At 46.8% G+C, this 23,711-nt stretch overlaps 1 protein-coding gene across 1 annotated transcript in view; it reads right to left on the reverse strand.

Moving 5' to 3' along the window:
- Positions 1-1,052: 1,052 nt before the first annotated feature.
- LOC107109638 (microtubule-associated protein tau-like) overlaps positions 1,053-23,711 on the reverse strand; it is a gene marked incomplete at its 3' end in the record, with an annotated part of 94,733 nt that continues 72,074 nt past the window's right edge. The window contains exons 7-12 of the mRNA XM_015410310.1: positions 20,302-20,682; positions 14,261-14,316; positions 12,220-12,417; positions 7,492-7,624; positions 5,528-5,581; positions 1,053-1,318 (exon numbers count right to left, since the gene is read on the reverse strand). Of these exons, the coding sequence (XP_015265796.1) occupies positions 1,053-1,318; positions 5,528-5,581; positions 7,492-7,624; positions 12,220-12,417; positions 14,261-14,316; positions 20,302-20,682 (1,088 nt within the window). The remainder of the gene's footprint in view (positions 1,319-5,527; positions 5,582-7,491; positions 7,625-12,219; positions 12,418-14,260; positions 14,317-20,301; positions 20,683-23,711) is intronic.

Here is a 23,711-nt window from a genome sequence, read left to right on the forward strand (position 1 = left end):
TTCATTTCCAGTAGTACTGGGGTTCTCCAGCTGCGGGGCGGGCCCTCCAGGGAGAGGGCAAGACACTGGCGCTCACCTGCATGTGCGGAGCTTCACAAAGGGAGCAGCGGGCAGAGCCAAAGGTGCTTTCTTCCCCCAGGTGCTGAAGCTTAAGAGTTGCAGTCACCGCAACTGTTATTCCACCCACGAAGGCTTCAGAGAGGCAGGAAGCAGAAGAGTTTGTCAGGCCACAACCAGTGTTCCCTCTAAGCTCAGTTAGTGTGAGCTAGCTCACAGTTTTTTAGCCTCTGGCTCACACATTTTTGTCTTAGCTCAGGAAGGATGGCGCCAATGTAAACTAATTTATGTAGTAGCCAAATGGCTCGCTTGCAACTTTAATGCCAGTAGCTCCCAAAGTAGGATTTTTGCTCACAAGACTCCACAGCTTAGAAGGAGCAGTTGGTCCAGTGGCACCTTTAAGACCAACAAAGTTTAATCCTGGGCAGTGTTCCCTCTAAACTGAGTTAGTGTGAGCTAACTCACAGTTTTTTTAGCCTCCGGCTCACACATTTTTGTCTCAGCTCAGGAAGGATGGCTCCAATGCAAACTAATTCATGCAGCAGCTAAATCGCTCCCTCGCAACTTTAATGCCAGCAGCTCACAAAGTAGAGTTTTTGTTCACGAGACTCTGCAGCTTAGAGGGAGCACTGGCCACAACAGCCCTTTCCCCTTCCTGCTTGCTTCCTTCGTTGGCTGAGAGCGGGAGAGTTAATTGGCCCTATTCTGGCAGTCTTCAAACCTCAGCCTTAGAATAGTACCCCACACACACATACACACACTCTACAAATCCTCGTGTACACATTAGTGATCTACCGAGATGCAGCTGTGTGCAAAGATCTTCAGAGTACACGCCAGAGATGCACCTCCCCACAGGGGGTAGAGCCTGGGAGGGATAATAAATTCAGAAAAAAGGCCCCCTGAGGGGCCAAAACCAAGTAGGTCAACCTGCGCCAAGTTCAGACTTCTCTTTTAGGGGCGTTCACATGGAAATGCAAGGAACTGTAAGGATTTACCTTTCCACCCCCCGGCTGATGCTTCAAGTTGTCAGTGGAGCCGATCTTGGACTTGATGTTCTTTAGGTCTGGCATGGGAACGGGAGCTGCCTGCAGGCGGTTCTTGACAGAAGAAGGGGACTTCGGTGGGGTGCGGACCACGGCCACCTTCTTGGGCTCCCTGTTGGGAGGGGTGGGCAAGGAGGGTGTGCGGGAGCGGCTGCCGGGGGTCCCTGGAGAACCAGGACTGCTGTAGCCACTTCTATCGCCAGACTTTACCGGTTCACCTGTGGTTTGAGAGGAAAGCGGATACAGTGAGATCACGGGGCCCCAACATGGTGCCTGTGAGCACCCCGGCACTGACTGATACCTCTTCTAGCACCAACCAAGTGTTTTCAGGAAGTGGGCGGGGCCAGGTGGGGCCTTTGCCCAGCAAGGTTTCCGATTGGCTGTGCAGATTTACGAGTAGTAGTTTAGTAATTTACTGTGTTGACCATAGGTCATAACAATACAGAAAAAACAATGTACAAAATCCCACCTGATAAAGCTCCAAGGTAAATACAAATTAAATTAATATCCAACAAGGTCATATTGCAAAAGGGTTTGAGCGGTATATAAGCCGAAAGTTAAATAAATAAATGTAAATACAGAGTCAAATTAGGTTGTGGTCATTTCCATACCGTTCAATCTAACCGATCTAGCCACCGATGCAAACAAAACGACTCTGTTAGAAACATATGGCTCTTTATCTGCAAGCAAAAATATAACTTTTTCCATACCTGAAACGCCTTCCTGCAGAGATAAGATACCAGTGATAAATTTATTTCGAGGGGGCAAAGGACGAGGGCATCTCAAAATGTAATGGGGTCAAATCATCTACTTCTCCAGTACCACACATACAAAGTCGTAAGGGGGCAGGGCCCCTTAGAAATTGGCCGGTGCGAACCATGGAGGGCACAGCTTGAAATCTTAAGTTGGTAAAGGCCAACCTTAATTTCACTGTTGTTAAAGTCTTTAGGTAAGATAACCTGGTATGGTCTTTTTTAAATAATTTGAAGAAAGGGGCCACTCTAGATTGACTGATTGCATTACTATCTAATTTCCCATCCATGTTAAATACCCATTCCCTCAACTCCCGCCTTGAACTGTTAGCTGTTAACAGATCATTTGGGATAACGTACTTTGATTGTATAAGGCCCAGATGTTCCTTGTAGGTCTCGACAAGTTTTAGGAGAGAGTAAAAACTTTCACTTCCAAATGAATCCTGAGAACGTTCTAGGCCTTTCTTCCAATAAAACAGGACTCTCAGATTAGCCCTGGCTTTCCGTGCGCAGATTTACAAAAAAAAGTTGCTTTGGCGGCAGCAGCCACCACAGCACACGGATCTTCACTGAGTGATTGAAGGTAAGCGGCGGTGGCCATTTTGTAACTGGCTCCATTTCCTCCAGGAGCCATTTTAGGGCAGCCATTTTGCGGCTGTACCCACCAAGCGGTGTCAGAATTCCCAAGGTTCCCCCCCCCAGGCTCAAAAGGGTTGGGGACCCCTGATTTAAATGAATGTATTCATTACTGACTCAAAACCAAATTTCCTTCTGTTCAATAGGCATGAAAGAAATCACACCTTCACTGCTGTCGGAATAATGAGGCTCTAGCATGCCACATGGCCCACAAAATGCAGCTGTTGTTAAGTTTGGTTCAACAGCCAAACACTAGACTAGAGGATCAAATCTGTGCAGCGAAAGGGCTCACAGACCACTTGCATATTTTTGCTGTAATGCAGTTGAGAGAATTCACGTATATTTCTGTAGGTATCAATCTAAAGCTGGCTTATCTTACAGTACTTCAACAGTGAAATTAGTGGAGATATAAGACAGCCTCTAGAGCTCAAAATTCATTGCACTTTTCAGCTCCTGCAGTTCATAAAGTTCAAGCATCAGAACTCAGCTGTTTTGCTGCTGATAATAACATTCCTCTGTCTGTTGCACATTTATCTCATCTTGCCTTTGAAGGAGCACAGAGAAGGGGTCATGCTTCACCCCTCCCCCTGTCTACCTTCACAACAGCACTATAAAATAGGTGTGGCTGAAAGACATAGCAACCGGTCCAAGGTTCCTCAAGACGAATATCATGACTGAGCACAAATTTGAACCCAGGTCTTCCATTGAACCCGGCTCTCAACATCAATATCCATATAGTAAATACAGCAGCATCCAAACGGCTGCTTTGTGAGTATCCAAATTTGCTGCACCACTCTGGTTCATTTTTGACCTCCACGAGATACATAACACCCATCCCTGTTACATTAGGCCGGGGGTGGCCAACCTTGATTAATGTAAGAGCCACACAGAAAAAACGTCAGATGTCTGAGAGCCACAAGACATGGATAAATATGACCCACACATTTCTATTGATAATATGCAAATTTGCTTTTTTATTAACATTGAATGAGACTGCCAAAAATAAAAACAAGAGTGGTAAGAACAGATATTGATAATGATATTTAACTTTAGATGGGGAGGAAGGGAAGAGAGAGAGAAAGAAAGAGAGGGAGACGGAAGGAAGGAAGGAAGGAAGGAAGGAAGGAAGGAAGGAAGGAAGGAAGGAAGGAAGGAGGGGAAGTGATTTGAAGAGACAAATGCCTTCTCCAAGCTGGCTTGCAAGGGGTGTGTGTGTGTCTTTAAGAACACATTTAAAGTTGCTTCCTTTCACTGCTCCCCCCCCCCAATCTCAAGCCTATCTAGGGAAGAGAACACTGGCTGGGGAAGGGAAGACCGATCATTTCACTTTCCCAGCCGCTCTGCCAGGAGCCACACCATACCACAGTTTGGCCACCCCTGCATTAGACTCTGATAGTAAAGAAATGATGCACTTGATGCTGGTTCGCTGAGAAAGGCAACAAGAATGATGGTGGACGAGGTTCCTCCTTCCTCTTTCAACTTCCTTCCCTGCTAGCTACTTCCCTTCAGAGGTAACTAACCACACACGTGGCACCCAATTTCTGGAACCCATTCTCCAGCGGTTCATCTGGCACCCGACCTATTCGTCTTTCAGTACCGGGCCAAAGCTTTTTTTCTTCATTCCAGCATTTGGAGTTCGTTTTCTTTTTATTCTGGCTGGGTTTTATGTTTGGTACACTGCTTTATTGTTGGATGGATTTTAATGGCTCTTATTGTCTCTTTATACTTTTATTTTTAGGCCCTGAGTGATATCTGACTTTATCATCACCATAACTGTTTTGAATTTTTACTTCTTTTTAATGTAATTATTTTTGTTCCGCAGAATCATAGAATCAGAGTTGGAAGGGACCTCCAGGGTCATCTAGTCCAACCCCCTGCACAAGGCAGGAAATTCACCAATACCTCTCCCCACATACTCAGTGACCTCTGTTCCATGCCCAGAAGATGGCGAAAAGCCTCCAGGATCCCTGGCTAAACAGGCCTGGAAAAAAATTGCTTCCTCACCGCAAAGTGGCAATCGGCATTTCTCTGGGCGTGTAAGAAAGGGCCAAAAGAACCCTTCTCTGAGGCAACCCTTCCTGCCCTCCCTCTCGTGATCTGCCAAAGTTCACAGAATCCGCATTGCTCTCAGATGGCCATCTAGCTTCTGTTTGAAAACCTCCAAAGAAAGAGAGACCACCACCTCCCGAGGAAGCTTGTTCCACCGAGGAACCGCTCTGTCAGGAAGTTCTTCCTAATGCTTAGCCGAAAAGTCTTCTGATTTAATTTCAACCTGTTGGTTCTGGTCCGACCTTCTGGGGCAACAGAAAACAACTCCGCACCATCCTCTATATGACGGCCCTTCAAGTCCTTGAAGATGGTTATCATATCACCTCTCAGTCGTCTCCTCTCCAGGCTAAACATATCCAGCTCCTTTAGCCTTTCCTCACAGGACTTGGTCGCCAGAACCCTCCCCCATCTTCGTTGCCCTCCTCTGGACACCTTCCAGCTAGTCTATAACCTTCCTAAATTGTGGTGCCCCAAACTGAACACAATTCAGTTTGATGACTTTGATTACTTTAAATTTCAAATGGAATCTTTTATTTGGAAAAAATGGTATAGGAACATCTTAATTAATATGAAGCTCCTCTTTTCTGACCTACTAAAGAATCCTCCTCCTCTACCATCCTAAGATCATAAGGAGCTATCTTATCGGACTATTGGTCTATCAAGGCCTGTCTTGTCTACTCGGACTGGTGGTAGCTCTCCAGGGTCTTAGGTGGAGGTCTTTCAAATCATCTACTACAGCATCCTTTTAAAGGATTGAAACTGGGACTGTCTGCATGCAAAGCAGATGCCCTACCATGGAGCCACACGTACCACAAACTAGAACTCTCCATAGAAGCAACCTAATAAGGGGGGGGGGGAATCTATTTTTAACCTCCAATGAAGAGTACTAATGAAACCACCTTGAGCTTGCGAATTTTTAGGTCAACACCGGAACACCGACTTTGAATTTTTTTAAGGAACAAACAGCAAACAGACTACTTTTATTTTTACCTCTCTCCGATTTTGCAGCCGTGTTTGGGGGCCTTCTCTGCTCCTTCTTGGCAGCTGAAAGGACAAACATAACCCTTCATTAAAATCAGTGACATATATTTTTGCAACTGCAATATCCTCCTGAGATGTTGAGAAAGATGATTAGAAGGGTCAGAATGATACCCAGGGACAGCTTGCTACAAGACAAGCCCAAAGAAAATGACAACAGAACACCAACGGTGGTCAAATACAGCTCACAACTCATAAGAATATAACATAAGAGAAGCCAATGTTGGATCAGGCCAATGGCCCATCCAGTCCAACACTCTGTGTCACACTGTGGCCAAACCCAGGTGCCCTCAGGAGGCTCATCAGTGGTGTCAGAACTCCAGAAGCCACCGCCCCCCCCCACTAAAGCCAGTTCAACGTATTATTAACCCATGCTGGATAGTGACACTTCCCTCACACAGGCACTGGGGGGCCAACTTTTTCTTCCTTACAGACAGCCTGCTAACCTAAAACAACTTCTCACCCGCAATGATAAACTACTTAAAAGTAACATGGACTCTAGTACCAAGGCCTGCAACAAACCAAATGCCAACTTTGCTGTCATACAGAGTCCAGCAACACCGTCTCTGGACCCAGCGACATCAGCTGTACCATCTCAGCTTCATTCTACTGCTCATCCTCTAATGTGATTTATGCTATCACATGTAAGCAATGTCCTTCTACCCTCTACCTTGGACAAAAAAGGCCAGTTCCTATGACAAAGAATAAATGGACCTAAGTCTAACATTAGAAAGCACAACATTCACTCCACTCTCTAAGATATAAGAACCGATGGACCCAGGGGTCATTTCCTGCGGAAGCGCACAGGAGCCGAGCTCCGGCAGTAAGGAGCCCAGGGGGCGGGCACATGCAACAAGCCCAGCCCCCTGCTCCCAGCAGCCCTCAGTCGGGCCACAAGGAGCAAGAAGCAGCCAGGTAGCTTGCAGAGCCCACCCCCCGGCCCGCCAGATCTGCACGTTTCCCCCCCCCCCATAGCTAGCAATCCAAAACAGTCCAATGGAGCCTGAGTGGTGGGTGTTGCCTTCTGACACACTTCCGGTGATGTCAGGGGGTGTGGCATATGCAAATAAGTTATGCTAATGAGGTATGCTAATGACCTCCTGCACCTCTTTTTCTACGAAATGACCCCTGGATGGACCCACATTCTAGCTGCATCTGAAGAAGTGAGCAGTAACTCACGAAAGCTCCTCCCCTGCCACAAACTTTGTTAGTCTTTAAGGTGCTCCTGGACTCTTGCTCTTTTCTGTTGCTACAGACAGACTAACACGGCCACCCATCTTGATTATATATTTTAAACGGGTTACTATGCTCTCAAATAGAAGCCACCCTATGAAGTGGGATAAATACCACATAATGGAAAGGTATGGCATTACTCTGGAAGGTTAAATACACAGAGCAGTACATTTCTTCTTCTCCATTTGTTCGGAAAGTCAGGTCACCAAGGTGCTGAGGGATGGAAAGATGCTTCTCATGTTACTTTTACTTAAGATTTCTGCCCTGATAACCGCATCAGTTTCATTTTAGAAGATTAGATCAAATCAATTTCATGTCACTCATTCTGGAGGCACCTCTGATTGAAGTCACAGCTCTCCATCAAAAGAAAAACACACCCTGTAAGAAAGATTTCTGACACACACTAAATAACGCACTTTCAATCCATCTTCAATGCACTTTGCACCTAGATTTCACTATGTGAAATGGCAAAATCCACTTCCAAACGGTCGCTGAAGTGCATTGAAACTGCATCATCTAACATGCGTGGAGGCATCCATTCTCTTGCAATATTTTAGGTAGAAGATATCACGTCTGTCTGTAAGAGAGGCCTTAGGTCTAACACAGCAGATCTTTGCCTTCTTCAAATGACTAAACCCCCCTGTGGAATGCTTTCCGTGCCCCCAACGAATCTCTTGACTTACCGAGGCTGGGCGGTGTCTTGGGGACGGTGGGAGTTTTGGCTGGGATCCGCGAAGCATTGCCTGGGTTCTTTTGATTTTGTGCTCCAGCAGGACGTGGAGTGGCTATCTTTGTTACATTTTTCATATCCGGACCCTGGTTTTGGGAAAGGGTAGGGTTTACCGCACTGCACAAAAACTTCAAAAGGAAAACAAATTTTGGTTGGGTGTGTGTGCGTGTGTGTAAGGCTTCCTTTATTAATTTAGCCCCAACCAATGCCTCCGAAAACAGACTCACTGTTCTCATACCACTCTCGTACATGGTTTTCAGAGTAAACAACATGATTTTCTCGTCTTCACTCGATTTTAGAAATCAGTAAGTCACTCTTAAGCGTTCCTCTGTACACCAGTGAAGTAAAACTAGCAAGCCGGTGAGACTGTGGCTTCAGGAGCATTTGAACTGTTCCATTAGACCTGTGAACGTATTCACTATTTCAGCGGGTGAATTTATACCACCAAGTATTCAGGAAGGGACATGGATGCAGTTCATGTTACTCTGCAGCTAAGCTCCCAAACTCACAGGTTTAGGAAGAGGTATCGCTTGTTGTTATACTATTAAATAACCAGTGCTATGTCTATGAGTTATGCCTGCACCCATGCCAATACTGCCATGCATTTTCATGCCTCCTTTTTTTACAGCATGGAAAATCTGATATCCGGCTATAAAGCTGTGACGGGCAGGTTAGGTTCCGCCTCTCCCTCAGAGGAGCCAATGGGAGCTGACAGAATGTTAGTGACAGTTGAAAACGGCAGTTACGGGAACTGAGGGGAGCAGTTAAGAGAGTGGGCGAGAGAGGTTGGGGAGTTGGGAGTGTGTCTGGCTGAGGGAAGCTGTGGTGAAGATCAGCTTAAAGCTACCTGGAAAGAATTTGCAACAGAATTTGTAACAGATGATCCCAAATGCTGGAATCTAAACCCATATAGGCAAAAGTCCTCACTCAGGGATACTGGGTTTAGATTGCCTACAATATCATCCAGGGACAGCTCCGGCATGCTCTTAGGACTGTAATGAGAGGCTGCTGAGGCTTCCCCGACATCATGGTTTGGGGAATGGAGCAGGCACTCAACAGGATGATCCTTTATGTAATCCGCTGAAGGATCATGTTCTTTATAGAACTGGGGCTGATGTTCTTTGTAGAACTGGCTCAAATAAGAGGGGGTCATGTAATAAGAGGGCTGTTGGTAGCCAGAGGGTTGCCACGACAAGGGGGGTCTTGGTTCTGGCTGCATCGGCTGCCCTGCAGGGATCTCAGGCTGATCACTGTTTGGATCGGAGAAAGAGCCCGTACAAGAAGCCAGATGGGGAGATGGGGTACACAGTGGTATCAGAACACTCCCAGTTGAGGTCCGAGCTTTTGGGTCGCTCTGCCCATTTCGACTGTTTTAGCACCTAACACTAGGCTTATCTTTGTGCTTCGATCTCCTGTGTTTTTTAGCAGGAGGCTAGGAATGAGGTCTAGATTTATTTTTTTGAAGAGCCCGGAGAAGGTAAGTGTGGTGATGCCCTCTCTGTCACCAAGGCGAACGAAGCAGCTCTTTTAGTAGGCAACAGGACCACTCTCATGATCAGAACCACCAGAATGGAGCGGACTGAAGGGGGACTGGAACTTGGTCCAATGGTCGGAGCCAAAGGAGGTGGAACTGAGACCGATGACCCGGGACTAGGAGGTTTAGCTGGAATCAAGGAGTAAAGGGCCTTCTCCCATAATGCACCTTTAATCCTCGAGGCTCTATTGGCATGAGCCTTGGGTGTCATACATCTCCCTCGTAGCCCACCTGACCGGATGAGTGTGCAGCCTGATAATGATACCACCTCCTCGGAGGGAGAGGAACATCCAGCTGTGATAGAGCCCATCAATCTTCAGGAACAGGAGATGCAAGCTCTGGACAAAACGCCGGCTGTAGCCAATCTGCCCTCTCCTCCAGCTGCAAGCAATTTACCAGCATCCAGTCCAGATGTGAAGGAGAGGGAGGAGGCTGGGGCCCAGCGTTTCTCCAACACCCTTTGAGCGAGGGCACTGTCAGTGGAGAACAGAGCTAAGAGCTAGTTGCAGTTTGATGGATTGCAGACACCTGTCGCCAGATGAGTACTTGCAGGGATGTGTGCCACAATTAGCAGCAGCTAAACAGCCCATGGAGAGCCAGCTTTAAATCCAGGAAGGGGGAAGCTGCTCATTGTGGACGCAACTTGTACCACGGCTACATCACCACCCACTTTTGTCTTCTGACTTGCCAACTAGAACCTCTGTTGCTCTGAATCTGAACTGAACACTGGACCACCCGACTTCTGGACCCCTGCCTCTTGAACTGACTGACGACTCCCTTTCCGGATAACTGACCCTTGGACTGCCTCTTGACCACTCTCCTGCTTGAACCTGTACTGTGAGTGGCTACCTGGTACTGTCTGCCTGGTTGTTCTGCGGAACGTCTGCCTGCTCCCCCACCAGATCCACCGGGTCCAGTACATTGGGTGTGAAGCATTGGCAAACCAGGCAAGCCCTGCAATTATGGGCTTCACCCAAGTAAAGGAGGCAAAACTCATGCTTGTCTGCGTGGGTCATTTTTATACCACATTTTGAACATTCTTTTTTAACAGTGCCTTGGATGGAGGGACCATAACCACACAATTCCACACAGGAGAGATCTCGGTTGAGAAAGGGAAGTGCCTTGGACGCCATTATGGAGGGACCTTAAGCACACAATTCCACACAGGAGAGATCTCGGTTGAGAAAGGGAACCTTCTCCCAGGAAGAAAAGTACAGCGATTGAATCGATCACTTTCCTGATGGGAATGAGCAAGAAATCTACACTGTTGTTTTTTTCAAAATGACAAAGGGGAAAGAATATCTGAGCACATTCGAAAGTGTCCTACTCTCGCAGTGGCAAAAAAGGAACCGAGGGACAGGGTTGCAGCTCCTGGAGCATGTGACACACTCAGCGGGAAAACCCGCATATGCGCTGGCTCCTTAGGCATGGGGCACCCCCCATTTTTGGAGTTTTAAAGCTAGAAAGAAAATGTCTGCAGCTAGCCAATGGCTGCACAGGAAGACAGAAGATGAACACTATTTGAGTCCCCAGCTCCAGTAACTCTGTGCAGCGTCTGAGTGAGTGGAAATTATCGAAGGGAGCTGGGCTACCTTATCTGCTTATGTCTCTGAGGGAGAAAGGACCTGAGAGGGAAAACGATAATGACTCTCTCTATATTACCCAAGGAGGGTAGTGACATGTGACAGCCTGACCTACTTGTAACGATGAACCTGAGAAAGAGAGGCTGCAGAAGGCGGTAGGCCCTCTGTGTGAGTGAGAAAGCTGCGTTACAAAAGCCATGTGACTACTGACTACATCTTTCACCTCCTGTCAACATGGACCTCCACAGAAGATGCAGAATGGGGGGCAATGTGCCAGGGCTTCTGTTCTCTGGGAACCCAAATGTTGCAGCCTTCGCAGCATCGAATGATGCAGACACCACTGAAATCTTCCTTCACTCTCATTTTCCTGATTATCTTCTTAGCCCAGCAGACACAACGGGCTAGAGGAGGCTCTCACTGGCTCCTTTCACTGCAACATTGCACAAAAGCCATACAAGCCCTCCTTTAAATATATCTAATGCACCACAAAGGGAGACGAAGGCATCACGTGACAGTTTTCAGGGCTTCATTCAAAGGGAACTGGACATAACTGAGCAGCACTGTAGTGCATTACACAGCTGTTCGCTTAGTTGTGAGCTGGGACTGTTCCTTAGCTTGGCTATAAAGACCACTGGCCAAACTTAGCTGAGGAGTAGAGGAGGTGGCCAGTACTGGGCTGGTCATTCTCAGGAAACAAGGAGAACAGGTACATGGAAAGGTAATTGCCCAGACGCCCTTGCTCAGAGTATTCCACTGTATTTCTCACACCTGCGAACATCAGCTTAAGATATTTCTATTTCAAAAAACACTTGGTGGACAGTTTTGTGAAACTGGGACCTGGTCTGATGTGGCTAGTCAATCGGTTTAATGCTATGTGACTGCCATTAACATTTGATGCCGCGGTGTAGTTTTTATGATGCTGATTCTTTTACCCTTTGTCAGCTATTTCAGGCACTACTTATTTAGAAGGAGGAGGAGGAGGAGGAGAGATTGGATTTATCCCCCGCCCTTCACTTGGAGTCTCAGAGCGGCTTACAAACTCCTTTCCCTCCCCCTCCCCACAACAGACACCCTGTGAGGTAAAAGAAGAAGAAGAAGAAGAAGAGATTGGATTTATACCCTGCCCTTCACTACCCAAAGGAGTCTCAGAGTGGCTTACAAACTCCTTTCCCTTCCCCTCCCCACAACAGACACCCTGTGAGGTGGGTGGGGCTGAGAGAACTCTGACACAAACTGCTCTTTTTCAAGGACAGCTGTGCCAGAGCTTGTGACTGACCCAAGGTCACATCAGCAGGTGCAAGTGGAGGAGGAGTGGGGAATCAAACCCGGTTCTCCCAGATTAGAGTCCACGCACTTAACCACTACACCAAACTGGCTTTAGCAGAAAGGCAGCATCCACAAGTTCTCAATAAGCCAATCCACACATACAGATATCCACATTGCAAACAACAGGTTAAATACACAGACCAAACTAGCGCAGACCAACATGAATCAAGTCAGACAGCAACAGAGGAGTCCCCTCCCTTTCCCCAGCCAACTCCTTTTTTAAACACCATGCCCTTACCTCCATCTTTCCCCCTTTTGCTCCTTTACTGGTGAGTCGGGATGTGACAGAAGGTATTCGTTTAGGGGTAGAAGCTGCTCCTGAGGACTCAGGAGGGCCGGAGGGTTTTTTCAAAGGGATAGAACTAACGGAAGAGGTTCGTTTGGGGGTAACAGAGGATCTACTTTTCTGGGTTTTGACAGAGGACGGTACAGATGTCTTAAACATGTAAACAAAATTAAACCAAAGATCAGTGAGAGAAAGGGGGGGGGAGCAAAAATAACACAAATAAACTAGGAGCGGATGACGGTTAAAGTACAGCGAGGATGACAAAAAAGTTTTGGTAAAAGAAAATTGGAAGCTGACAGGTATTGGCTCCCTCCCTCCCATACACCCCCTCTTCATCGACAAAGGACAGAGATGACCCACTCACGCCTGCCCTTAGAAAGACCAGAATCACTGACCTTTAAACAATACTCCATCAAATGAGCATGTGAAAGTACAGGTGCTTTCTATCATGATGTTTACCCGTATAGGGTTACGTTATAGCCTATCGCTGCTCCGCTACGTGCGAAGCTTTTTCTGATGAAGAAAGGCCACCACACTTATGGAGTACAGTGGTAAATTAGCACATGGTATGGTCCCAGCTCATGCCAACTTAGCCGTTCGAAAGCAAGAAATTGCAAATAGATAAACAGGTACTGCTTCGGTGGGAAGGTAACAGCATTCCATGCGCCTTGGCATCTAGTCATGCTGGCCACATGACCACGGAAACGTCTCTGGACAGTGCTGGCTCTTCAGCTTGGAAACAGATGAGCATCGCATCCCTAGAGTCTGATTCGACTGGCTTTCGAGCAAGGGAAACCTTTACCTTTAACTCCTGACCACCACAGTGAGGTCAGCATAAAGTAGAAGCCCAGGAAACATTACAATAGCTCCATCATCTCCTTTACCTTGCAACATACACTCAGGAAAACTGATATTTCATGCATTAACTTACTCGGAAAACGAAGTTTGAGTCCAGTGGCATGTTTAAAACTAACAAAGTTTTATTCGCAGCATAAGCTGGTCTTAAAGGTGCCACTGGACTCAACCTTTGTTCTTCTGTCTCAGACCCACACAGCCACCTACCTGAATCGATATTCTATGCAGTTCTTTCAGCGATAATATGCAAATTGCACATTTTATGTAACTTGCTTCACACCCTGTTCTGGATGGGTACATTAAAAAAAAAAAAAAAGTGCACCTAACATGGAATAAAGTTAGGCTCTACTCTACTCTGACCACAACTCAGCCCATACAGAAATGCTCAGTATGGGAAGACGTTTCTGGCAAACGGGATTTCCTAGTTCCACAGCAACAACCAGCTGTCCAAGCTAGAGCGATGAGACAGGACTGTGACATGAATACAGTTGCCAACCTCCAGGTTGCACCTGGAGATTTGTGACATGAATATAGTTGCCATACTTCAGGTAGCACCTGGAGATCTCACAGTATTAGAACTGATCTCCAAACTATCAAGATCAGTTCCCCCTGGAGAAAATGGCTGCTTTGGAGGGTGGACTCTGTGGCATGGTACTAGGCTGAGGCCCCTCCCCTCCCCAAACCCCGCCCTCTCCTGGCTCCACCCCCAAAGTATCCAGGTATTTCCCAACCCAGACCTGGCAACCCGAGACATGAAGAAAGTGGGCTTCTGGGAATATAGGGCAGAAGTATTTGTTTTAGGGGATTCTGGCTCAGATTAAACCACGTGAGCCTCAGAAAAACTATGCAGCACTGAAATTATGACAGATCAACAGCTCAGAAGAACACCTGGAAACTCTGGAGAGTGGCAAAAGTGGCAATAGTCACAGAGAGGAATTCGTTGCAGACTGCACTGTGCTTTATCATGGTTTTAAGCTTATTTCTTTAAAAGTATATAATGAGACAGTCATTGCATTTTTTTTGTAAGAAAAGATAAATGAAAACTGGGGAATGCACTACAAGAAATGTTCCAAGACAAAGCAAAGCATTAAAGGGGGACGAGGGAATGTAACCAGCCAGCTTACATTCATCAGCTTACCTTTGGCTTTGCTTCTTCAATCCCAGTCCCGTTTTTATCTTTGTTGTCAATACGAGCTGATGGGGGAAAAAAGAAAATTACAGTTACGTTCGCTCAAGAATGAGGGCGGGTGGGAGGGAGAAGGTTCTAAGTTAAAATTCTGAAGAGGGCAGGCCCACTCGGATTTTAATCGCGGCACGCAGCCTTCATCTGCTCTCTTGCAAAGAGCAAACAGAAAACCCACGCTTCTGGTTTGTAGACTGGCTGGCTGCTCTTGCGCCATCGCATGCTCGGCGTTGATGCAAAAAGCAGCCCTGCCGTCATATTAGTCTCCCAAACCATCTCAAAACAAAAACCACATACAAAAAGGCAAGAAGAAGACTCCAGGCAGCTGTGTGATAAGGAACAAAATGCTGTGTGTTCCTTCCAGATTGGTACCACTCTTGGCAGCCCCTCACAACTGTTGTGTGTGTGAAGCTCTGTCTGCAGTGTGATGTCAAGAACTGGCAAGACCACTGTGGTTGTTTTAACTCCCAAAACAACAAATCACATTAGCCACCCCCTACAACTTCTAGAACCTCCGTGCCCTGGGTGTCTGTTTCCATTTGGGCCAGCTAGCTTTTATTAGTGTGAAACTTTCTAGGTACCCTAAAGGCATTTCTTCAGGGCAAGAAAATGGGATTGTGGGGGAAGTGTGACGCCGTTTCAAAATATAGAACGCTGATGTCACTTTGGCTGCCTTCTGCCGCTCTCATTCGAGGACCGACTAGCACCATTTGGTACACTTGCCCCAGAAGAGTTGCTTTACACAAGCCGCTGTCCGCGAGATAAGATTCTGGGACACATCCTATATATAAGATGATTTCAGGAGAACACAAACCAGCAACACTACTATTTCTAGATCATTCACAGGTCAGTGTGCTTCTCTAGGGAACTGTGAAGTCTATCTGCCAGGAATCCTGCTGCGGTTAACTCAGGAAACTACCACCACCACCCCAGCACAGAAAACATTTTCAACACACACACACAAATAATGAACATTGTGATTTTCACCGACATACCCAAAACCTCAAAATGTTAAGAATGTCTAAGTAATCACAGAGAACCTGTCTTCGTCAGATTATTAGTTGTCAAATAAATCCAGGATTCACCACTGCATTCCCTTCAGATCACAGGCTCAAGCCCATGTACAGCATACACTTTCATAACAAGGATTGGTCGCTGACAGGAAAAGTGGTATTTGATGAGTTAGATGGTCAACACACAGAAAAGCATCACAACAAATGTTCCCCCAACAAGTCAGCTTATTCAAGGGCTCAGACGTTATCGAGAAACTGAGATAATGTGATCATCATCACAGTAAGTACTGTTCAAATAAGTCAGATATTCATTAGCCCTCACTAGAAGTAACGAAGATATTCCGTCCCAATGGTCTTCTTACCAAACCGCTGGAGATGGTCTCCGATCTGGTACTGACGACCCTCACAGGTTTGTGATCCTCAACAACTCCAACATCCATGCTGAGGCTTCCTTAACGAGAGCAGCTCAGGACTTCATGTTGGCCAGGACCACCATGGGGCAGTCCCTCAACATTTTGATCCCTTTGCATGTGTAGTGGGCAATGTTCCCTCTAAGCTGTGGAGTCTTGTGAGCAAAAATTCTACTTGGTGAGCTCCTGGCATTAAAGTTGTGAGCGAGTGATTTGGCTACTGCATCAATCAGTTTGCTCTGGAGCCCTCCTGCCTGAGCTAAGACAAAAATGTGTGAGCCAGAGGCTAAAAAACTGTGAGCTGGCTCACACTAACTCACCTTAGAGGGAACACTGGTAGTGGGACATAAGTTCTGTCTGGTTCTGGGGTCAAGTACACAGTTTGGGAATGAGGGAGATTTCCATTCCGCCCTTGTCACAGGCTGACAGACATTCGGAACCTCCACAAGGGTGAAGAACCAGTGAAGGTGGTCTGTTCCAGGAGGCTGATTGATCCGGACAGTTTCCCAATGACTCTTGGGAAATTTCTGGTCAGCAAGGCTGGTACTGTCGACGAAGTCCTGGTTGACTGGCGGAATAAGGAGGAGGAGGAGGAGGAGGAGGAGATTGGATTTATACCCCACCCTTCACATGGAGTCTCAGAGCGGCTTACAAACTCCTTTCCCTTCCCCTCCCCTGTGAGGTGGGTGGGGCTGAGAGAACTCTGACACAAACTGCTCTTTCAGGAACAGCTGTGCCAGAGCTTGTGACTGACCCAAGGTCACAACAGCAGGTGCAAGTGGAGGAGTGGAGAATCAAACCCGGTTCTCCCAGATTAGAGTCCGCACACTTAACCACTACACCAAACTGGCTCTCCAAAGCTTTCCACAAATAAATGAAGCAGTGCTATATAAAGAGATGTTGGGTGCAAATGGGTCTTTTGGTGCAGATGGGTCTTTTGGGAGGAGGAGATGCACCCATAAAGTGTTCCAAGGAGGGCCCATTTGGATGAAAACACAGCTTCTTAACTGTGACCTTGCAATGTGTGGTTACACATTTGGGATTGTGCCCACATAGATCGTAATCTGTAATTCTCTGGAAGCGCGGGAGGTAAATAAACCACTACTTCCTTCCCTCATATTGAGGCTTTTCATACACCACACGTAAACGGAGAAGCAAAGACAACATTTTCCCATATAGTTCCTTCTCAATAATTACACTTTTAAAGTTCTCCCCTCAGAGAGGCTCTTTTTCCAGCAGGCGGGTGTCACGGGCTGGGGTGCCAGTCAAAGGGAGTCCAGAACAAGCCAAGGTCAGGAGCCAAGAAGACAGTGCAAAGTCCAAAAAGCCAAGCCAGGGTCAGGAGCCTGAAACACAGAGCCAAGTCCAAATCACTAACCAGAGATGTAGTCCAAAGCCAAGCCGGGGTCAGGAGCCAGGAAAACAGAGCCAAGTCCAAAGCCAGGGGGTCCGAAGGTCTAGGTGCAAGAGCCAAGCCAGAGTGGATGCGAGCAGCACAAAGCTGACTTGTTGCTTCCACGAAGGGTACTGCCCAGAGTGTGGAGTTAAATGCTGCTATCAATTAGCCAGCTGCACGATCGGCCAGGCTCCTGTTAGAACTCTGGGCTGGCTGAGCATCTCCCTTGTAGCCTGGCCTCTCTTCGCCTCATTGCGAAGTTTTGCCACAGTCACTCCCTTAAACGAGTCACACGTGGGGGTGAGTCAGGAGGACTCTCAGCGTGCAGTTCTTCCTTCTTATCTGGACAAGGTGTGAAGACTGCTGTTACAGGCACTTGCCAGCTATCCTCCTCTGCTGCTTCAGAGGGGCCAGCTGTGGTTTCTGCAGGCTCTGTCAGCTCATCCTCATCCATGCCCATGACAGCGGGCACCATATAAATTTAACAAACGGAAAGTGAAAGAGGATGGGTTGTGGGTCAGCACAGAATTCCACTTGAAGAACCGTTACAACCACTGTCCTCTGTCTCAACTCTGTTTTCTTCTTTGTGGTGCCTGTGCAGTCCCACATAAGGGAGACTAGCACACTGGCCTGGTTGGAGCAGGGGGTAGAAACCTTTCAGTTACACGGCATCAACTAGGGCTACTACTGAAGCATGTCTTGACTGGCAAGACTGTACTTTACAGTGCTTTGCGAAAGCTGTGCTGGAAAACCATAATCACAAAGGTGTAGTCTCTTGGGAAAGCCAACAAAGATAGACTGGTCCTAATCCAGTGCCTATATTTGAAAAGCAACCAGAATGACCAACCACAACATACCAACAGTCTCTGGCTCTATCTGTCTAGAGAAAGATAAGAGAATACTGTAGATCCTGGGAAATTAGATTTCTACCAAACCCCAAGCTTCTGAAAATGCTCACTCCTTGGTTCTGTTATAGCCGATGTCAGCAGAATGCTGTCTTTCTAATGTCCATTGCAATAACATTCCACATGACGTTTCCACTTTGCTCCTCAGCAATCATAAGGTAATTAACTGAATGAAGCAGAATCCTTCCGATCCTGAAAGAAGAAACTCTGAGCACACCTGCTTCTCATAGACTCAGTGAACAGTCAAGTCACCTATGGCTAGTCCAGAAGAAATGGGCACCCCTCTTGCTTTTACCTAACCTCTTCAATTTGGTTTTTCTATGATAGATTCCAACAGTTTCTTGTGTGCCCAGCCCCTCGTTCCTTGTTACATACTACTAGGATACAGGCACAACTACAAGCTGATCAGTTTGTGAGAAGATTCCTGGTTCATTCACTAACCACTCAGTTTCAGAAAGGATTTACAAGGACCCTTTTGGATGGGGGGGAAGGGTCTCCTCTTCTCACCCTTTAGGTCCAGTTCTCCATAAAGCTGACAGAAGAACGGTCTCCCCTGACCTTTCTGATAACAGGAGGCTTCTCAATGCCAAGTAGGCCTTCCCTGAAGTTATTGGCCCTAAAATCTCTCCAGATGACCCACAGGCATGGCTAATATCCTCTCCCGCATAAAACGCTTTGAGCTGTTTTACAGTGTCTCTTTTAGTCCACAAGAGAAATGTTGTCACTTCTGACAGGATTCAATAGCAATCCGCTCTCTCAGGCACACTAGACAAAGGTCACACCCACTGGATATTCCCCTCAAAGAGACTGTACTTTCCAGAACGGCTTCTGTGAGCAATCCAGGGCAAGCAGATTTTACTGGCAGCACCGAAGGAAAGCTTTATGAAAGGATTACTTTACTCTAAACTACCCTACTACAAATCCTGAAGAAGAGGAGAAAATGAAAACAAAAGCCAGGATTAATTGCTCCATCTGCTCACCTCACGTGCAAATTACAAAAAAAATAATAATCCTCAATTCTTTTTGGATAGGGAAAAGAGGAACAAGTGTTCCCCCACAGGGTTTGAAACTGTGATATCCTCTTAGTTAATTATAAAGCTTTTTCCCCTTCTTAAAATCCCAAAACACAGGGACACCATGAAGGACATCAGGGGACATTCTAAAACAAGGTACATAATTCTCTCACCATGCAACCCCTCAGTAAGATGACTGCATGAAATATACATGGGATTTCATAAGCGGGAGAGAAGATCCTTTACAAGGGTTTGTTAAAGGAGGTGATGGACATCTTCCAGGAAGTCCCATTGCTACAGGTCTTCTACTGGGTTAGATCCAGCCAGCTTTTTCACTCGATCTCGTCCTTTCCTTACTGCAGCCCTCACCCCACACGCTTATTGTCCATGTTGGTCCCATGATCCTCAGCACAGTCTTTCCAGGTAGTCAAAGGGGATCCTCCCTTCCTTTTCTACTACCAGAAAAACAGGTTGGATCCAGCCCACCGTCTGCAGGAGATCACAGTAGCTATCCTTTTTGGCGGCAGCTGCTTCCTGCACCATCTCTGGTTCTAAGTCAGGTAAGAAAGTGGCACAGCAATGCTCTCTTCAACCTTCTGCAGTTTTCATCCATGGGGATTAAACGGATGCTGAAAAATTTGTGCACTTTTTGGGCTAAATATAAATGCTGTTAGTGATGGAGAGAATGTGGCCAAGAAACACAGCGCACATGACGGCCAATGAACCGTTTTACATTTGCATGCAGATTTAAACCCAAACCAACTTAAGCCAAGCCCCCTTAATTTGACACACTCCATAATGGTTTCTGACACCCACCAGGTACTCAAATCTGGAAAACTAGGAATGCCTAGAGACGTCCAAGGATAAAGGGAAACAGCTCATTATGCTTCAGTGAGGGACAAAATCAATTAGTTCCTTCCTCTCTCAGAGTGCACATAACCAGCCGATGATAAAATCTATTTAACTGCCTACAGCGACTGTTAGGATAAAGCAAAATGAAAACATAACTTACAGCGAGGACTGGAGGAAAGGGGACAGAAGCATCCATGCAAGATTTGTGCAGCTGTTATATGCAAATAGATTTCGCTCATCTAAAGCAGGAAAGCAACAAAGATTACACTGGCCAGGGCACACGAGCCTGTCAGTTCCTTAGGTGAGTGCCAAAGCAGCAAGTTTCAGGGACAAGGTCACTAGAGGTCTTAGCAGGCTTTGCCTTCCTTAAGCAGGGCAACTGAGCCTCAAGCAAGACACACACACACCTTTCAGATGCGGAAGTCGGCTGCTCTGTTGCTCTGATGCACAACTGCCAGATTTCCTTCCAGGAGCCTTCTGCTGTTCCGAGACCTGCACAGTTTCCGTTGCCTCCCTCCGAAAGGGAACCCTCTCCTCTGAAAGTCCGCCTGGTTCTGGCGTGGATTCTGTTTTGTTCTTTTTCAGGACATCAGGTCCAGCTTGGTAAAAATACTCAGAGGGGTCCAGCTCTGCAACCGCGGCACCGCAGTGCTCATCTTCAGATAAGGACACCCTTCTGTCGTCCACGTCATCTTCCCGAGATGCTTCCTTGACATCCTCGTCTTCAATGTCTCCCTGCTCAACGACCTCGTCTTTCAATGGATCTCTTAAGCAGAAGGAACCACCTGCTGTTGAAACATACCCCTCATGGGCAACTCCTATTGGCTGCTCAACCAAGCCAGCAGGGAGTTTCTTCGGGAAGTCCCGCCCTGCTCTTTTGGATACTTTGGCAAATATCGGTGCACCCATGGTTTGAAAGGCTGACGCAGCATGCTTTCCAAGGTCCACTTCACCCACAAGGTTCTGTGACTCGTTACAAACTCTGAAGACAGACTTTTCTGGACCCTCCTCAGTTGAGCTGAACCCCATATGCCCCAGTTTGGGATCTGGGGTCCCGTGGCTACAGAAGACAGCTCCACGTTATCTGACCTCCTCACTTTGTCTGTTTCTACAGAGTCTCTTCCACCACCTAGTAATGCAGAGATTCTTTTAACGTCTCCGATATGTGAATGATCTCGTACAAAAGAAGATGAGTCCCAGAGCTAGAAAAAAGGCCGCTTCCAGACAGAGAGGTGTTATGGGCTCTTGTGGGACTAATTTGGATTCGTGTCTGACTTCCAGGATATTTATCCCATTTGGAAACATGATCATGAATCCCACGTTCCACTATCCCCAGCAGCCCTGGGGGACTCAGTTCTACTGAGGTACATGAGAAAGACAAGGCACGGTGAAGAATGAACATACTCAACACAAACCCATTTCTGGATCGCTTACAAATGAGTTCTTATAACCGTTTGAGAAGGATGCAAAACTGAGTGCCACAGAATCACCTGCCAGGACCAAACCTTCTTTGCTGTAAAAGGCCATCGGTGTCCAACACAGTGAGCCCTGAAGTAGTCCTCGAGCCTACCTAATCTATTCAGTTTGGAAAGTAATCTGTTCCCATTTTCACATGAGAAGTGACATACTGAAATACAACCCCAACAATTAACCTTGCTAGGTGGTTCACCTGTGAACGTGTCTTGCCTTGAAAGCCCTACAGGGTTGCTGTAAGTTGGGTGCGACTTGACAGCCCTTTCAAAGAGAACCGTCATGTATGTCATAATCACATGAGGATCGATACTACAGTCACAATAATCCTATCAAACAGTGTTACTCACTTTCAAGAGTTAAACCTATGGGTTAGATCCCTGGGTTAAAGACCTGCAGACTTTTATTTTCATAGTATCTGCTTGATTTTCCAACAAGCCACACGGGTCAAAGGATTTGGTTCATGCAGTCTCGAGGTGCCTGAAACTCCCAACACACTTTTCCTTCTCATGCCAATTCTATGGCTTCTCTAAGAGCTTCTCTGATAACTCCCTTTCTTGTAACCTTTCCCAGCCGCTCAGAAGACTACCACTTAATCTTCTGCTTGGAAATGAAAATCACATCTCTCTGGCAGTTGCCAAATACATCTTGGCTGCGCTAAAAATTCAAGCTATTGCTATGAATTCAGCGCTTAAATACGCAGTTAATTTTAACCCATTATTTCAAATTATGTATTTAATATCTGCCTCTCCCTAAAGTGTTGAATATTTTTCTTTCCCATGTATTCCAAACCATGGTTATATTATTTTGCCTAAAGGCCTACATGTTCTGTAAACTTCCTTGAGTAAAGAAAAGCCAGTCATGGTATCTGCAACCTCTCTTCCTCCTTATTTGATTCTTATTTGCACTTGCGTTTAATTGGTATCTGATTTGTATTAATGTCATGCTATGTTTATTGTAGTAGTGCAGTTGGCTAAATGCGCGGACTCTAATCTAGGAGAACTGGGTTTGATTCCCCACTCCTCCACATGCAGCTGCTGGATGACCTTGGGCGAGCCATAGTTCTGTCAGAACTGTTCTTGAAAGAGCAGTTCTTGAAAGAGCTCTCTCTATCCTGCCTACCTCACAGGGTGTCTCTAATCTGGGAGACTCTAATCTGGCGGACTCTAATCTGGGAGAACCAAGTTTGATTCCCCACTCCTCCACGTGCAGCTGCTGGATGACCTTGGGCAAGCCATAGTTCTGTCAGAACTGTTCTTGAAAGAGCAGTTCTTGAAAGAACTCTCTCAACCCTGCCTACCTCACAGGGTGTCTGTTGTGGGGAAGGGAAGGGAAAGGAGTTTGTAAACCGCTCTGAGACTCCTTTGGGTAGTGAAGGGCGGGGTATAAATCCAATCTCTTCTTCTTCATTAAAAATGGCAGGCTTCCTTCGAAGACTTCCCAGTTTCTGGGTTGTCAGAGCTTCAGCCCATTCACTGATCACTTCAATCCTCTTTTTCTTGCGCCTTTTTGCTAGCTCCCCTATTTCCTTTTTGATAAAAGTATCAGAATGCTAGCACAAAAGTGAGGTTGAGGATGCAACTATAGATGGCGGGCATCAAGAGTCATTAAACCAGAGGTTCCCAACGCGGTGCGTGCAGGCACCCTGGCACCTGCCAAGTGTTTCTAGAAAGCAGGCAGGGCCAAGTGGGGCTTTTGCCCAGAAGGGCAGCTGACCGGCTACTGGAGATCTGATTGGCTGGGCAGATTTCTTTTTTAAAAAAGACATTACTTTGGCAGCAGCTGATACCACAGCACAAGAATATTCACCGTGTGACTGAAGGCAACCTACAGCAGACATTTTGTGGCTGGCCTACCTACTGCAGCAGCCATTTTGTGGTGGCCATTTTGTGGCGAAGAAGAAGAAGGAGGAGGAGGAGGAGGAGGAGGAGGGGCAGGGGCAGACTGCTGCGGCCAACCAGGGGAGACTCTGGGGCCTCACAGGCTTCACTTCTCCTCTGCTTTGGATGGGAGACTCCGGCATCCAGCACAAGGGGGCCAGATGTGCCTCTCTTACCTCCTGGTTGCAACACTAAGCAGGGTCGCTTCCACCTTTCGCTTCCCAAGGTCACGCCAGCAGCTGCATGTGGAGGAGTGGGGAATCAAACCTGGTTGTCCCAGATTAGAGTCTGTGCTCCTAACCACTACACCAAAGATGCCCCCAGGCTCAAAAAGGTTGGGTACCCCCCTGCATTAAACTATTGGTTCTATGTTTCCTTTCCTTAAAATACAAGCGGCATGCAAAGAGACAACATTTTCAGACAGCAAACCACCATCTTTCCTCCAGAGGCAAGAACAAATGCACTGT

Source organism: Gekko japonicus, unplaced genomic scaffold (genome assembly GCF_001447785.1).
Source record: "Gekko japonicus isolate JY-2015 unplaced genomic scaffold, Gekko_japonicus_V1.1 scaffold1360, whole genome shotgun sequence".
In the NCBI taxonomy this organism is placed as follows: Eukaryota; Metazoa; Chordata; class Lepidosauria; order Squamata; family Gekkonidae; genus Gekko; species Gekko japonicus.